This window comes from Mauremys mutica, chromosome 5 (genome assembly GCF_020497125.1).
Source record: "Mauremys mutica isolate MM-2020 ecotype Southern chromosome 5, ASM2049712v1, whole genome shotgun sequence".
NCBI classification, from domain to species: Eukaryota; Metazoa; Chordata; order Testudines; family Geoemydidae; genus Mauremys; species Mauremys mutica.
In genome coordinates, this window is record NC_059076.1 from 63,734,520 (window position 1) to 63,752,410 (window position 17,891).

General features: G+C 38.2%; 1 protein-coding gene across 5 annotated transcripts in view; it reads left to right on the forward strand.

The window, feature by feature from the left end:
* TMEM131L (transmembrane 131 like) overlaps positions 1-17,891 on the forward strand; it is a 117,848-nt gene that overhangs the window by 81,577 nt on the left and 18,380 nt on the right. For all 5 annotated transcript variants that reach the window (XM_045018264.1, XM_045018266.1, XM_045018265.1 and 2 more), the window contains 9 exons: positions 107-216; positions 1,924-1,996; positions 4,317-4,459; positions 5,353-5,495; positions 6,179-6,365; positions 7,516-7,701; positions 9,929-10,078; positions 10,998-11,617; positions 16,541-16,695. In XM_045018264.1, coding sequence (XP_044874199.1) covers positions 107-216; positions 1,924-1,996; positions 4,317-4,459; positions 5,353-5,495; positions 6,179-6,365; positions 7,516-7,701; positions 9,929-10,078; positions 10,998-11,617; positions 16,541-16,695 — 1,767 coding nt within the window. The remainder of the gene's footprint in view (positions 1-106; positions 217-1,923; positions 1,997-4,316; positions 4,460-5,352; positions 5,496-6,178; positions 6,366-7,515; positions 7,702-9,928; positions 10,079-10,997; positions 11,618-16,540; positions 16,696-17,891) is intronic.

Consider the following 17,891-nt stretch of genomic DNA (forward strand, 5'->3'; position numbering starts at 1 on the left):
CCTTTGAAAATGAGGCCAGTATTACTAGTGCAGAATTATTTTATCTTGTTTTAGAATTCTAGCACACAAGTATGTAGTTCTAACTTTTTTCCCCCAAACTGTTTAGGTAAAATATTTTGTGCTAAGAAACCCCTCATCCTTCCCAGTTACGCTACAACTTCTGCCTCTGTCTTACTATCCTGATCCCCAAGCATCACTGAGTCTGCTCAGCAAATGGTAATGAATATAACGTTATCTCAGAATACTGATATTCCTTATTAGTGATCTGTTTCTATCCGTTAGCATTGTTACTCAGCACTTGTTTTAATATTTTAAAAAAATCATAAGTTACCGGGAGGTATGGTTCCCCATAATCTTAAATCCCATTTTTGATGGTTTATAATCACGTTTAATCTACCTTGGTTGTATGTTATATGACTGTCTTTGTGGATATAACTATTATATGATAAACCCCAAGGCATGAATTCAACAAGTACATGCCTGTCAGAGGCTGAGCTGGTCTTTACTGGGGGTTGGGACATAGCCTTCACCTGGGGAGGTAACGCCATGAGTCAAGGGTTCTGTGATGGGGGCATGTGACTCAGAATTAGGCCTTCTGGGAGAAATAAAGGCAGCCTGAATTCAGTGAGGGAGCGTTTAGGGACACTCAAAGGAGTAGGAGGGTTATGGGAACTGCTCTACACAGAAAGACTCTCTGCTGTAGTTTACACTTCAAAGGGTTTACTACTATAGCTGCATTGGCAAAGCCCGCAAATGAAGATGCTGCCTATATCACCAAAATGAATTATTTTCTCAGGATAGTTAAGCCAACTCCCTGAATGACATGAGAGTTCTTTGACTGGTAAAAGCTGTGTGGAGAGAGGGGGAAGAGATGGGAGAAAGGGACCAACTTTAAGTCAGTTTGACTACTCACTCTCATTCTTATAATCATTAGGATTATTCACATGCTTAAAGTTGGTCACTTATTTAAGTACCTTGCTGAGTCAAGGCCCAGATCTTTATTTAATTGCTTCCTCAACACCATAATTCTTTTAAATGTACTCAAACCAATAACTATATTTGTGTGAATTCTAGAAAAGAATGTCTGCAAATATTCATTCCAATTTTTTAACAAATGTTCTTTGCATTTGCATCCTTTTGTATTTACTTTCTACAAATTTTCTAGCAAGTGCTGGAAGTAATGTTCACTGAAGTGATTTCATTTAAGCAAATATTGCAGAATTGCATTAAAAGTGAGTTTTGAATTCATATTTACGAATATTCAACACGAGATGCTTACCTCTAGGAGCAGTGTTTATCCTCATCGAACAAAAATTTGTTTGGTATGTCCTTTCCAAACAGCTTGAGTGACAAATATCAAATACTTGCAACTGAATCGTTCACAAACAGATCAAAAATTAGTTGCAAATTTTTTTTGCAAATTAAAAATAAGTTAGAGAAAACCGCAATCTATTCCTGGGCAATTCATGAACAGAAAGAGGGACAACATTCATTGAATAAATTATTCATTCTCAATTTTTCACTGATCTCTGATATGAAATGTTTCCTAAAGATTATATGGGTGGCCACGGATGTTTTGCTTTTGTTTACATCTTGCTTAGGAATTTCAGTTGTTGATTCTTGTATAATCTTTGATTATAATATTTCATTTTGGGGGGAGAAAAATCTGACGTTGCCCAAACATCACCTTGTTTTCTGAGTGAGCAGCACATTCATAAAACTTAAGTTGTAATGCAGTCCATTAATATGCAGATCTTTGTTTCCGTAATATTCCACATCTGCCAAAATGCAATGGTAGAAGTATTCTTGCCCTAAGAATAAGTGCCGGCTATAACAATACTGTAGTTTCTCCAAAAATGTGTGCAATGATGTTTTGACAAACATTGGGTTTAAATACTTAAATTCTTGTTTTGATTTATTTAGGTTTGGCACAAATGTGGAAGCTATTAATTTCACAACCACTGAATTTAGGCTCATGGAGGAGTATACACACAGGGTAAGATGTCTAATTTTGACAGAAAAAATATCTGACAAATTAGAAAAATAAACATATATTCCTAGCTGCATTATATTTAAATTTGCTTCTGAGTGCTGTTTATAGTAATTCAGTCATAAGTTCTTTCATCTTGCATTAGATCAGGGGTCGGCAACCTTTCAGAAGTGCTGTGCCGAGTCTTCATTTATTCACTCTAATGTAAGGTTTCGCATGCCAGTCATACATTTTAACATTTTTAGAAGCAGCAAAGAATCCTGTGGCACCTTATAGACTAACAGACGTTTTGCGGCATGAGCTTTCGTGGGTGAATACCCACTTCGTCGGATGCAAGTGGGTATTCACCCACGAAAGCTCATGCCGCAAAACGTCTGTTAGTCTATAAGGTGCCACAGGATTCTTTGCTGCTTTTACAGATCCAGACTAACACGGCTACCCCTCTGATACATTTTTAGAAGGTCTCTTTCTCTAAGTCTATAATATAGAACTAAACTATTGTTGTATGTAAAGTAAATAAGGTTTTTAAAATGTTTAAGAAGCTTCATTTAAAATTAAATTAAAATGCAGAGCCCCCTGGACTGGTGGCCAGGACCCGGGCAGCGTGAGTACCACTGAAAATCAGCTTGCGTGCTGCCTTCAGCACGCATGCCATAGGTTGCCTACTCCTGCATTATATTCTATGCTTGACAGTCTATTTTTTTCCAGAGTTTGCTTTTGTTTTTTGTTTTTTTGTTTGTTTTTTTTTAATTGGAAGTTTTGTGCTTTCAAAAAGGCACTGTGGGTTCAAATCATATACTAAACTTGTGTTTATCTTTAATGTTGATCATGTACTTGTGGGGTTCTGCCCTATAGAGCTGGCTGATAATTTTATAATAGAAGAAAATTGAATTGGTGTAGTAATTAGAACAGGGGACTAGAAATCTGTATTTCTGATTCCCCATCTCAGGCCCCCAGCTTGCTGAGACACCTTGGAGAAATCATTTAACTTCTCTGCCTTAGTTTCCATTTGTACTTAGAAGTTGATTTTCACCATATACTTCAGAAGTAACTTTTGAAAGGGTAGAGGGAGCATTTCTCATATCCTAGTCATTGAAAAAGAGAACATAGCTGTAAAACAGTGCATTTATTATTAAAACTCCAGATAGAGTTGTAGCATGAGATCCTGGCCACACTGAAGTCAATGGCAAAAATCACATTGACTTCAATATGGCCAGGATTTCACCTAGAGATGTGAAGGCCAGAAGTCTGACCTATGGCCTGACACAGGCCAGATAATTTCACCCAGCAGTTCTCTGTATAAAACTAGGGAGCAGATTTTAATTTGTCCTTTTCCCAGTCATTAATTATGTACACACAAAGTTTGAATGTGTCATAATGTGCCTAATTACTGTGTTTATGTAACCAGTTATTATAATCACACCTGGGTACATGCACACAGTTGCATGTATAGAATTATAGGCTATGTTTGAAAATGTGCCCTATATGTTTTTCTTCTCATAAATTTTAGCTGTTAATTGTGTTTCTTGTAGTTTGTAATTTTATCTTTTGGTTTGTAAAATATTACAAATCATAAAAACACTTTGAACCAAAAAAAAAGAAAATTGGCCAGGTGCGATCTTTAAACCAGAAGCCATTTCCTTACTATTGTTTATGTATCTTTTAGTTCTGTAGGTGGCTAAATGTTCTCTTTGTCAGGGGATAGGCCCGGTTCTGGCATAGAAAGCTTTTAGGATGTGTTTTGTTTTGTTTTTGTTTAAATGGTGAAAAAGAACAAATGATCCTACCAAAAAAACCCCCAAACTTGATAATATTTCCAGTCTTACTGTGGTGGTGGTGGTGGTGGTGGTATGATGTTAAGGAGTTCTCTGTGGTGTGTTTACAGTGGCTCAAATGATTGTACTAATTACCAACAGTCAATTAAATCAAGTTCTAAAGTCCAGTGCTGTGTGCATAATGGTTGCCACATTTTCCTATACAGTCAGAGCACTACCACTCTTCCTGCTTTGTAAAGTGGTTTGGGGATTCCTTTAATATGAAAGCCACTTCATAAAAATAAATACTTTTCCATATTAGCAAGTAAAATCTGATTTAAAAGAATAAAGTAATACATTCCTCATAATAAAAGAAATGCTGTCATGTGAACTTTTGATCAAATAAACAGCTTTATATGATGGGGTTTATGCTGTCAAATGGCAGTAATTGCACCTTACCCAGAGATTTTTTACACAGTGCTGAGCAGCGATGTAATGTTTGCTTTATTGGGATGGGTTTTTTTTTAAACGTGTTATGCCAAATAAATAAATAAATGCGTGTTTGTTTTCAGGAGGCACATCAGGAGGACCTTACTAACACGAAATCCAGTTCTGAGGTGCTTCAGTTACATTTACAACCATTGGAAACCCGAAGGATTGGTGTAGTTTTTACACCAGTTGACTACAGAAGAGTAGCATCCCTTATATTAATCAGGTAGGCCAGCTTCTGAATTTAACCTAGCTTTTGTAAGCAATAAATAAACAGCTTCAAGAAAATAATTTTGCCAAATACTGCAGCAGAGACAAATATACCACATTTCCATTTTAAATACCTCCATTTCACTTTAAAATATTTTCAAAATCTGATCTACACTTTGCACTTGTGTCCCGTGGAAGTGGACACTGTAATAGAGTTCTAATTGAAGTGATTTTTTTGTACATGATAAGCATATTCAAAAACACACAAAAACGTATAGTTCCAGTGGTTGACATTGCAGAATAATACCTTCCATTTCCCATCAGTTTTGTTCCTGTGTATATAGAAGAAGAGGTTTATTAATTTGGTTCTTATCACTAAAACATGATTTTCATCTAACTCCTTGATGTTAGTAGTGTGATCAGTTAAACTACATTGGCTCTTATGGGACCAAATCCAGGGACCCAGAGCCCAGCCTGAATAGCAGGCTGTGTACTAGGATCTCTGCAGGAAGAGAGTGCTGGTAAGGGAAGAATTTGTCCCACCCCTCTCACCAGCTGAGACAGCTGCTATCCAGTGGCAGGCCCTCTGGCTCCCCGCTGCTCTGTGCGCACTATCTTGGAGAAGGTCTCCATGGAATTTGGCTCTGCACTGCACAGGGAGTGAAAATCATCTCTGCTCAGAAAGCCTAAATGGGACTTCAGTAGTGCATAGGCCTTGTGTTGCCCTGCTGTATGGGCGTGAATTTGATCCACAATGTGCACACTCATTCTGCTGCTGTGTGACCTCTGCAGCTGCTGAGATGGGAACTGTGATGGACTGGCACCAAGATTGCGATAGAAGTGGGATGGTTTTGCTGAGTTATCTTTTCTGTATCAAAAGTTGATTGCATGGTTTTCCTGTTATGACAGAAATAACTTGACTGTTCTGGATGTGGTCAATGTAGAAGGCTTTGGAGCCAGAGAACTATTAAAAGTAGGTGGAAGACTGCCAGGTGCAGGAGGGTCACTTAGATTTAAGGTGCCAGAAGCTACACTCATGGACTGCAGACGACGTGAGTAACAAAATCAGGTTTCTGATCCTGTAGCAATGCATTACTGTGCTCCATATAGTTTGTGACTATAGTGATGCTGGTGTTATACAGGAATAGCATAAAGGGGAAAATCATCAGCTGTGATGGCTGAAATGGAGTCTGTAAATTACATGTATTGACATCAACAAAAAAACCCAGATGGTCAGGAAATCATCTTTAAAAAGCATTTCCATCAAGCTTGCCCCCCACTACCTTCCTGTAATTCAGAAATCACCTCCATATATATTAGTGCAGACAGTAGACGTAATGATAAAGAACACTTCATGTGTTGAGTAAAAATCATTTTGGATAATATTTTGGTATGTGCAGCAGCATAGAAATTAATTTGTTTTTTGTTATTTTTTTCCCTATTATTAATACTGCTACAGCATTTAATAAAATCGAATTTGTCAAAGTAAAGCTGGATAGCCCAGTAGTAAAACAGATGCAGGTTCTGTTTTGTCATAACACAAGGCTGATGATCTTACAAATTCTGTAGTGTGTTACTGCAAAATGCAATTTACCAAATGAAAAATCTAACTCTCACTTTTGGAACTTTTTTTTAAAAAAATGTGAACTATAAGCAGTAATTTCTAAAATAATATTAAAAGTAAAATTACTCTCTGTGCTGTGTAGTTACTAAATGCTAATTTTCTTTCCTTTAGAACTGAAAGACAGCAAGCAAATTTTATCTATCACAAAGAATTTCAAAGTGGAGAATATTGGGCCTCTTCCTATAACTGTATCATCTATGAAGATTAATGGGTACAGTTGCCAAGGATATGGGTTTGAAGTGTTAGACTGTCAGGAATTTTTCCTGGCTCAGAACTCTTCCCGAGAGCTCAGCATTGTGTAAGCATTGATTGTTAACCAAGAAATTAGTTTATCTTAAGTGTGAATTTGAAATTGCAGAAGAACCTCACCTCATTAGTCCACAGAAGCTCAGTCTGTTTTGAATAAACATATAAAGCTCTCCTTTTTTCCGTTACTGCTACATTAAAAGCAAGTACTAGAGTGAAGTCTCACATTAGTAAAATTAGATTATTTTTACAAAGCGTACTACGGTATTTTTATTATTACATTATGAGGTATTAATACATTAAAGTTGAATGGGACAAATGAGCAACATGTATTTGCTTTTTTTTCATTGTTTTATCATTTGTTTGCTGATTTTCTATGCGTATCACAGTCATTAGTACCAGCTAGTCAGGTGCTTCCACCAATACATATTTTAAGTATTGTTTCTAATGTCCGTGCAAGTATAACTCAAGATTTTAAACACAAGGAAAAAGGGGTATGATTGCAATGCAGTGATTGTGCTTGTACATACAGCAAATACAGTGCACTCTCAACTGTTTGAAAAGGTCTGTACATTTTAGCACTGTACAAAGAATTTCATTTAGTATTTGTTGATTATCCATTCTCCTTTTCCAGGAGGAAACATCAAAATGAAAGAATACCTTATATTACATATCACATAGAGCAGTGGTCCCCAACCTTTTTGGCCGGTGGGCGCCAGCCGAAGGACCACTGCGGCGGTGGAGCACCCACCGAAATACCGCCGAATTTCGGTGGCGACGCCTCTCGATGACGCTGCTTGCCGTCAACAAGCGTCATCATCGAGAGGCGTCCCCGCCAAAATGCCACTGAAATTCGGCAGCATTTTGGCGGGTGCTCTCCTGAGGGCCAGGACGCGTGCGCATTAAGATGCCACTGTGGGTGCCATGGTGTCCGTGGGCACCGCGTTGGGGACCACTGACATAGAGAATGCCAACACAATTACAGTTGTAAAGCAGGCAGGCAAGTACTTCTCTTAGGTAGATGTTAACATAACTACATAAACTGGTCAGCAGGAGGCAATCTTGAAGCAAGCAGCTGTCATTGCTTAGAAAATTAGAAGCTGTTTATGATCGCTGTTTAGTATTTTTAAATCAATGACATCTTAATAAAACTAAATCTTACTATAGAAAAATAACACTGGCCTCATTGATTTTGCTGACAGGTTTACCCCTGATTTTACTTCTTCGTGGGTCATCCGTGAGCTTAGTCTGGTGACTGCTGCTGACGTAGAGTTCCACTTCACACTCAACGTGACCCTTCCTCATCATTTGTTGCCCTTGTGTGCAGATGTGGTGCCAGGACCTATCTGGGAAGAGTCTTTCTGGAGGCTCACAGTTCTGTTTGTTAGGTAATATACTTGTTTCTTGCGCCGTGCACTCCTCACCCAAATTCAAAAGAAAATAAAATCAATCTATCAAAGATTTATAGTTGCTTTTGGTTCTTTGAGTTACATGTCACCTGCTGCCACCTTTATATAAAATGTCAGTTTTAGAGAAATGCGTAATGTCATGGTGTATAATTAGGGTCTGATCCTTCAAAGACCTAGGTACTGAACATAGAGGATGCTCAGGACTTTGCAGGATTGAATTTATAATAAGTTTAAGTTTCTTGGGCAGCGAACATGTCTTCTCCTGCCTGGGAAGTGCCAGGCACACCTATGGCAGTGTTTTATTAGATAACTATAGATGGTTAGCATGGATGCAAATAAAAGTTTTTTAAGCTATTAGTAAAGTCATACATTTTATGGACAGATTCTCTGTAGCATCCAAGTGTTCTAACTTGTGCCAGGTGAATATGAGCCCTGTGGGCCCATATGTCACCTGGGGATACTTAGAGCAGAGTAAGCGTTCGCCATTTCCCCTTCCTGCATTGTTTATGCCCCAGGCATAGGTGCTGGAACTAGGGATGCGGACTAGCACCCTCTGCCACACCCCCTGGCTTGAAGTGGTTTCCATCATATTCAGGGTTTACAGTTTGGTTCAATGGCTTTCACCATCCCCACTATACAAATTCTTCCAGCACCCTGGCCCCAGGAGTGACTTTATCCCATTGAGCACTCCTCCATGCCATGGAAATCCCCAGCAGTAGATGTGGATGCTTTCTGTCACTATCTGAGCAGCCCAAAAGGAGTTGAATGGACATATAATCTACCCTAAGCATTTCTGGTAGTTTTACGTCGGTTTTAGTGACATTGTTTAAAACAAATAAACAGACCCTCTTTTTATTAACACACTCTTGTTTAATGTGCGTTGTTAAGAAATTTTGTTGAAGAGGCTGTGGTGGAAAGGTGTCTCAGCATATGTGCATTAGCTAATTTTGTGTCTCAGATTCTCAGTGGGTGTAAATTGGCTTACCTCTGAAGTGAGTAGACCTATGTCAATTTACAACAGATGAGGTTCTGGGTCTGTAATGTGTTTGTGTGTGCGCTCACATACACGCGCTATTCTACTGTTTATATTGTATAATGTAACTGAGAAACTATTCTCAATGTAGGTGATTTCTGGTGCCATTTTAATACAAATCTTTAAATCCTAATAGTTTCACTCTTAGTTTTCAGAATTGATAGGATGTGAATGTAAATGTCATGTTAATACTATAAAATGTCAGTGCATGCTTATTCTGTGGCCTGGAAATCCAAAATAATTCTGTTTGCATTGTATACAAACTAAAAGTATTTTAGTGAAAAAGCCTGATTACCAGATGCTGCAAGAACATAGGAGCCATTTTCCATTAGTTTACATATTTTGCTTCCTGATGATAGTATATAGACTACTTCTGGAGGAAGCAAAAAATTACCCGTAATTCACCCTTGCTATAATATACCATACAGAAAAAATCCTTTATGACTTCAAACATTGACCCTCGAAGAATGAAGGTTGATATTTCTCATACATTTTATGTTAGCATCCTCTCTAGAAAGGCATGAGAATAGTTTTGTTTTTGTTTTGTTTTTTAAAGAGGTTTTTTCCCCCTCTGGGGCCTCCAGTGCAATTTGTCTTATTGGTGTCTATAGTTTAGCTTGTTAGCTGCTTGGGGGAGTGACTGTGTTTATATTTGTATCTTGTGTAGCAGTGAGTGCATTATTAGTGCTTAAGAAATAATAACATCACAGAATCATAGAAGTTTGTGTGAGAGGGGATCTAATAGATCATCCAGTCTGTCTTCCTGAAAATACATGTACATATCCTATATATGTGAAGTACATTGTTTATTACAATATGCCCTATTCATCTTGCATTGTTTTGAGATCTCTGCTATAGCTAAGCAAAATGAAATATGTCTGTCCTCAGTTTAGCTTCAATCTTCAAATTATCTTGTTTTTTTAGGTTTGATTTTTGTTTTTTTTGTAAAACTAATAGTTCAATTGTTTTGCCAGAAAATAATCATAGCTTCCAGGAACTTAAAAATAAAACAGTAATAATTTTTACTTCTAGAAACGTTTTGTTTGTACCATACCCCAGTCCTCCAATTTAATGTTAGGTATCTTTATGTTCGGAATTTACCAACACATTGGTCTATTTTGTTCATTTGTCTAGAGACATGCATGTAGTGAAACCTGTTGTTTTCTTTTGCAGTTTGTCTCTATTGGGTGTGATTCTAATAGCCTTCCAACAAGCACAGTACATTTTAGCAGAATTCATGAAATCAAGACAGAGACCAAATCCCAGTTCTTCATCACAGCAAAACAGCAACCCTGTGGATATAATCAGCTCTGATTCCTACAAGTAAAAATTCTTCTTCTTCTGAAGTGCTCTCATTTGCATTCTGTTTAACATAGAATAGCCTTTTCTAAATCTTTTTACTATGATATTACTGTGAACTCCTTTAGGAAGATACTGTTCCAAGAAACTTCTTCGTTTCAGTGAGTTTTCAGCATTCTGACATAATCAGGTGCACTCTGGTGTTTTAATCTATACAGATGACAGATGAACAAAACTCAGAATAACTAATCTTTTGTGTTGTTAGTAATACCTAGATAATGAAATGTAAGGTGAGTAATGTAAACACACTACTTAGCTGCTGTAGTACTGTTACTATGTGATGGGAATTACATGTACATATTTAACAGTTACAGAAGTTAGAAATGGAAAGCACTTTGTAGGCCATCAAATCTTAATCTCTGAACCTAGGTCCTAATTCAATCAAGCATTTGAGCGTGTATTGGAGTTGGTCGAAGCACTTAAACTTATGCTTAAATCACAGTGAAATTGTAAAATATAATTAAATATCAGGGTGCCCAGAGCCTTTGTGTAGGGATCATTGCTATTATTGAAATCTAGATGTAATTAAAAATGCAAATCCCTGTGTGGCCAAACAAGATGCACATACCTCGGGCTTGGAAACACATTTGTGGGTGCCTTTGAAGACAGTAGGAGCCATGTATGCAACTTGGGTGAGATTTTAACCCATAGCCATTAAGTGAATCTTTCCACTGTAAGCACTCACTTCTGTTAGGACAGAAGATAGCTTCGGGTAAATTGTCCCTTCCTGAGTTTTATACCGAAAGAAGGTAGAAATCCAGTTCTTATGTTTCATTAATATTTCACTTTGCCTTTCACTGAATACTTTTTTAAAAGATATAATTTAATGATGGCTTTACATATATTTAAAAAACACCTTAAAAATTCTTTATTTCATATCCAGGGGCAGCTGCAAGACCTTTATGGATTCCTGTAGCACCTCTGATAAAGGCAAAGGAAAAGGCTTCCTTTCTGTAGGCACTCCATCCAGCCGAAGCCAGAATGCTGCAAAGAGAAGTCCAGCAACCTATAGCCACTCTCAGAAGAAACATAAATGTTCCGTTTACTACAGTAAACAAAAAACAATCACAGTAACTGGCAGTGCCATTACAACTACTGATGAAAAGCAGAATCAGACTGTAGAGAACCAAATCTCAGCACCAAAAGAGGACATTTGCACTGATATTGTTAGTGAGAACTGGCTACACCTAAAATATGCAAATGGCATAAATGTAAACATGCAGAAGAATTTAACTCTTCCAGGAAACTTTCTGGATAAAGAAGAAAATGCACTAAAAAATACAGTTCTCATGAAAAGTACTTCTTCAGAATGTGATTTGAAGGAGGATCTTCAAGCATGTATGTTTCCTAAGGAAACTAACCTTAAAACTTCAGAAAATATAACTGAGCTCAAAGAACAGGAATTCTGTCCTCTGAAGACATCTAAGAAGCTACCCGAAAGTCACTTGTCAAATTCATCTCAACAACAGCCAGAATTGCAAGACCTTTCCAGGAAAAATAATGGTAATCTTTCCATTTCTGTAATTCATTTTGAAATTATTGGACTTCTTGGGTGAAAATCTTGGCCCCATTGAAGTCAAGGGCAAAACATTCCTTCACTTCAGTGGGGATAGGATTTCACCCTCTGTGTGAGGATATTTTACTCATGCCTCTTGATTTTGATATGTTTATGCAGATTTGCAAGAAAGAGGATATGGCCAGAAAAATTCCTTTGTGTTGTAAATCAAAACTGCGGCTAAGATGCAGCTTCAAGGGTATTTCTGAAAGTATGAAACTGGAAGCAAGTTTCATATAATATGGATATGATAAAAGTTTTAGGACTTCACAGTTGCTTCAGTGCATAAATTCACACCATAATATTTATAAAGATTAAAACAAAGTTAAGAGACAAACATATTTTCATCATAGATATGATTAAAATACAATCTGTCCGTGGTCAGATATTCAAATTATTTAAATCTTTAAAAAAAAAAAAAAAACTAAGTTAAACTCTGCGGAGTGTAGCTGTACCTGTTTACTATTTAGGCCCACTGAAAATCTGGGGTCTGACTGCTGACTTGCTAGCGATCCCACTGACTTCCTTTGGAGTTGTGCTTAGCACTTCTGAAAGTTAGGCATCTGGCTTTTGTAATAATATTGTAACCTAAAAGGGCCAGAAGCTGCCACCAGGGTATTTGGAAGTTCTCACATTATTAGGAGTTCACAAGTTGCCATGTCTATCAGAGACTCAAGAGATGTTTAGCTCATGACTTTAAATTGAGAGACTAGCCTTGGGGAAGAGGCACAAGAACACTTAGGAGAAATGTTGGTTAGGAAGTCGAAGGAATATTTCTTGTGGACATGTGTTTTCACTGAGAATGTGGCAAAAGCAAATCCATTGTTTGAATCCCAAATATTCAGTTGATAAGTCCGTTTTTGTTGGATTGGGAATAAAGAGATCTGGGTTCTGTTCCTGGCTCTGCCACAGACTAACTGTTTGACCCTGAGACACTCAGTTACCCTGTGTATTTCCTCATCTGTTAAATGGATTTACAGTACTACTACTTACTCATTTCAGACATGTTGACAAATTAATTTAATTAATATTTATAAAGTGCTTTGAAATTCTTCAGATGCTCTAGAAGTACAGTGTTGTTGTTAACCTACTTTATATTTTCAAAGCTGCTAAATAACATTTAAAAACATTGATTACACTTTTAAACATAACCAAATACATGGGAAAATATTTTCAGTTACAGTTGAGAGAGATCATGCATTATACCTAAACCAAGCTGCTTCCTACTGTAAATGGCATTGCATTCTTAACAAAAGTAAATGATTATTTATAGTCATTTTTAGTATCACAAAATAGAGAGTCACAGAAATGTAGGGCTGGAAGGGACCTCAAGAGATATCTCGTCCGGCCCCATGCATTGGGGCAGGACCAAATATACCAGACCATCACTGACAGATGATTGTCTAACCTGTTCTTAAAATCCTCCAGTGATGGGGATTCCATCCACAGTCTTCCTTGGAAGCTTAACTATTCTGATAATTTGAAAGTTTTTCCTAATATCTAACCCCAATCTCCCTTGCTGCCTTGTCCTACCTTCACTGGACATAGAGAGCAATTGATAAGTCCTCTTTATAAGAGCTCTTAAGTTATCTGATGGTTGTTATCAAGTTCCCACTCAGTCGTCTTTTCTCAAGACTAAACATTCCCAGTTTTTTAACCTTTCCTTATAAGTCAGGTTGTTTAAACCGTCTGTCATTTTTGATGCTCTCCTGTGGACTCTCTCCAATTTGTCCACATCTTTCCTGAAGTGTGGTGTCCAGAACTGGACCCAGTATTCCAGCTGAGACTTCACCAGTGCTAAGTAGAGCAAGACAGTCACCTCCTGTGTCCTGCATATGACACTCCGGTTAATCCACCCCGGAATGATATTAGTCTTTTATGGAACAGCATCACATTGGTGGCTCATATTCAATTTGTGGTCCACTATAACCCCCAGAACCTTTTCAGCAGTACTGCTGCCTAGCCAGTTATTCCCCATTCATTAGTTGATTTGTCTTCCTAAAGAGGTACTTTGCACTTGTCTTTCTTGAATTTCTTCTTGTTGATTTGACCAATTCTCCAAGGTTAATTTGGATTCTAATGCTGTCCTCCATAGTGCTAGCAATGCCAGCTTGGTGTCATCTACAGATTTTATAAGCACACTCTCCACTCCATTCTCCAAGTCATTAATGAAAATATTGAATAGTATTGGACTGACCCCTGTGGGACTCCACTAGACAACCCCTCCCCCCCAGCAAAGCATTGATAACTACTCTTTGAATATGGTCTTTCAACCAGTTGTGCACCCACCTTATAGTAACTTCATCTAGACCACGTTTCCCTAGTTTGCTTATGAGAATGTCAAATGGGACTGTCCAAAGCCTTACTGAAATAAAGATACATCATGTCTACAGTTTTACCCCCATCTATGAGGTCAGTAACCCTGTCAAAGAAAGAAATTAGGTTGGTTTGGCATGATTTGTTCTTGGCAAATCCATGTGGGCTATTACTAATAGCCCTATTATCTTCAAGGTCAGCCGTTCTCAACCCTCTGGCCACATGCAGCCCAATTAGCACACAGCTGAATCTCAGCTGTGTGCTAAAGGCTGCCAGGACGTGCAGCGGGGTCCGGGTTCCCGGCTGCCCAGCGTGGCAGGGTTCTGGGGTCAGGGCTGCTGAGTTCTCATGATTCCAGAGTTCTCGTGATTGCTTAATTATCAAATGTTTAAGAAAATGAGCAAACAATGAAACAAACAAGCTTTGTTTCAATTATTTCTTGACTCCTGGCATTTTCTGGGTTTGTTGGCTGTCTAAAGTTCTGTGGTTTAATTTGTAGATGGTTTGGGACTATAAATTAAATCTGAATCATACCAATATGAAACATGCATAACTGTTAATTATAGAGAATATTTGTGGCACCAGGAAATCTTCAGGAAACAATTTACTCCGTGTGTTATATCTTGGAAAGCAGTGACACATTTTTTTTAGAAGACTAGTAACATGTTTTTTTAGCTCTGGTCTCTGATCTTGCTCATTGCTTTGTTTTGTGATGGTTCTTCACTCTTCCCTATCCCCGCCATGTTCATCCATGTCCCTGCCACTGTGGTGCTGCCATTCACAAAAGAGGGAGCGTTAACTTCCTCAGAGGCTGCAGGCACTGCTAGTAAACTGGCTAATAAGGAGCACTGAAGAATGAGATTGGGACAGGCATACCCTTCCCACCAAAGATCAGCACTGCGGTTTGATCTGTGGTGTAGTCATGACCGTAGTACTCTTGTTCCTTATGCGTGCCATGTGCAGCGCAGCCAAAAGCCTTGTCATTAGGTCACAGGGTAATCTCAAATATCCATATTTCTTAATATTTTGCAGCTGAAGAATTCAGCGCATTTATAATACAATTAAATATTGTACAATAATATCAGTGCAGAATGTTAAAAATAAAAGATCCAACCATCCTGATAATACGTCAAACAGAATAAATGGACCTTAAGTTACCTAAAGGCGGCCAGTGGGAGAAACTTGGCTGTCTTCTAGGTGAGAGTTCCACGACCAAAAATCCTTGCCCAAGTCCATCCTTGCAGCTGTTGTTTTTATTATTTGCTATTTGTATTGCCATATCACCTAAGAACCCCAGTCATGACCCAGAATCCCATTGTGCTAGCTGCTGTACAAACACAGAACAAAAGACGATCTCTGTCTCAAAAAGCGTCCAGTCTATGTATGGTACAACATACGGATAACAACAAATAGGGGAGCATAAGGAAGCAGTGGCAACATTGGCAGCATGATGGGCTGTGATCTCAGCCCACTAGCAGCCTAACCATGGACAAGTTTTTTGTAGGCATCACAGCAGAGGGAGTTTTCAGGAGGCTTTTGAAGGAAGATAGTGAATAAGGGCTTGTCTACATACGAAAGTTAATCTGGAATAAGGCAGAATGTGAATTTAAAGCAGTTTTACTATTTCAGATTAACTCCATGTGTGGACGCTCTTATTCCAGAATGAGCATGCATTGTTCTGAATTATCTTAATCCATGTTAGAAGTGGATTAAGTTTATTTGGAATAAGGCATTCTCATTCTAGAATAAGAGCATCTACAAATGGAGCTAATCCAATGGAGCCATAGCCTTTCCAGAGTAACTCCCCATGTAGACAAGATGTTAGCTTTGTGGGTGTTTGTGGGGAGGGGCAGCAAGGGAGAAAGCACCAATGTGCTTGTTTGAAAATGTAAACAGGTTGTCTATGGAGGCTGGCCTGATAGGGCAATGGGCGGTGGAAGCTGACATCTCAATGGTGAATGAGAGATGGTAGATAGGGTGAGGATAGGCCATGAAGAGCCTTGAAAGTAAAACAAGTAGTTTATGTTTGATGTGATAGAGAAAGGGGAGCCAGTGGAGGGATGTAAAAAGAGGACTAAGAGAATGATGTTTGCAGAAGCATTCTGAATAAATATGAATGGGGCTAGATTGCATTTATTAAAGCCAGAGAAAAGGATGTTGTAGCAAGTGAGATGTAACATAAGAGCCTGGTTGAGAGTTTTAGCTGAGTGCCCCCCCCCCCAGTGTGGTCCTAACTGCACATAAGGACTAAAGAACCAACTGATGTAGGGTGATTATAACAGGGTGGGTATATAGGGGAAGTGTATATTAGTACTGCTATATATAAAACTTCCTCTTGCAGCTGGTTTTAGAAGTGTTAACACAGCAGTGTTAACTTTTGGATTTTGGGTTTTTTTTGTGGGGGGGATAAGCAGCAAAACAAAAATGATTGATAATCATAGTGTTTTGCGAAGCATCCAAGTTTGAAAATGTTGGCCAAGGTGGCGTGACCGGGGAAGGCAATGGGAGCCTCGTGGTCTTCCCAAAGTTACACTCTTCGTATTGTTTCACTCCAGGGAATAACCAGCAAGTGCCTCTCAGGAATGAAATAGAAAACTGTGAGACTTCGAAAAAGCAGATTAACACAAAGCCTTCCACTGAGAAAAAGATTAGTAAAGGACCTAAGGAGGATACACCATGCTGTGAAAAACAGGAACTTGCTTCAGTTGAGGTTTGTATTAAATGATCCTTCTCCATTTCATATTTAAAATGCCTAAAATAAAAGAGAGAGAAACATTCTGTAAAGAATAAATCCTAAAATCACTTACTGATCATCTGATGAATGAGTAGAACCCCCAGGTTGTGATATTCTGTGTCCTAGTTTTATGTATTAAAACTGGATTATAAAATAACAACAAATGTTTTGGTGGAGTTCACAAGTAGGCTTTATATATAATGTGGGCTATATCGCAAACACATTTTGTTTCCATGCAGTTAACATTAGTGCAGGCACAAACACACACTCACACAGTCTGACTTAAATCTAACACCAAGTGTCAGTGTCAGTAGTGTCATGTGGAGCTCCCTCCTCAACCCTTGTTAGAGAGCTATCTTGCAAACAAGGATCGTCCTTCCCCCTTTCACTTTGGTTATTTTGGGGAAGTTCTATGGCCTGTTATACACGAGGTCCAACTAGATGATCCCAATGTTCCCTTTTGGCCTTGGAACATATGACTCTAATCTCTGTGCCAGAAACTGAATTTGAGCATGACAAAGGATGAATTCATTTACACAAATTGCTAAATAGTAATAATAACCAGGAACCTACAAGATAGTATCTTTTGTTCAAAGATTTCAAGAGCTTTACAAGTATTGTATTTACATTACAGAGAGTTTAAGTGGCTTCCTAAATTCACTGATAGAACCTTTCTGATTCTGCCCCCTGCTCTATCTAATGCCTTCATGAAAAGCTTTAATAATAAATTACATGTTGTACTTCTGGAGCACATATTGAAAACATTTGCTGGATCCTACTCTTGTTTTGAGAAAATGTTAATGCAGTTATAAGTGGCTTTTGGCCATGTTCTGCGGCTCTTCATGTGTTTCTGGTGGTGGTCTATTATATTTTAAGTCCAATATAAATTAAAACTTAAATTTACTAATATTTTCTGTTTTACTTATCCCCATTATTTTTTCAGTAATATTTCAGATAAACAGAGGGGACGCCACCAATAGGTGAGGGAAGAGAGAATTTATTGCTGCTGAACTCTCCCACAAGCTGATCACAAATCAGGCAGATGTTTCTAGTTTTTAGTCCATTAAGAATTGTATATACCATTCGTCCTCTGCACTCCCAACTTTGCTCAGGGGCAGGGAAGGAAAGGGGGAAAATGCTAGCACGTTGGGGATTCAGAAACTTTTCTCTCT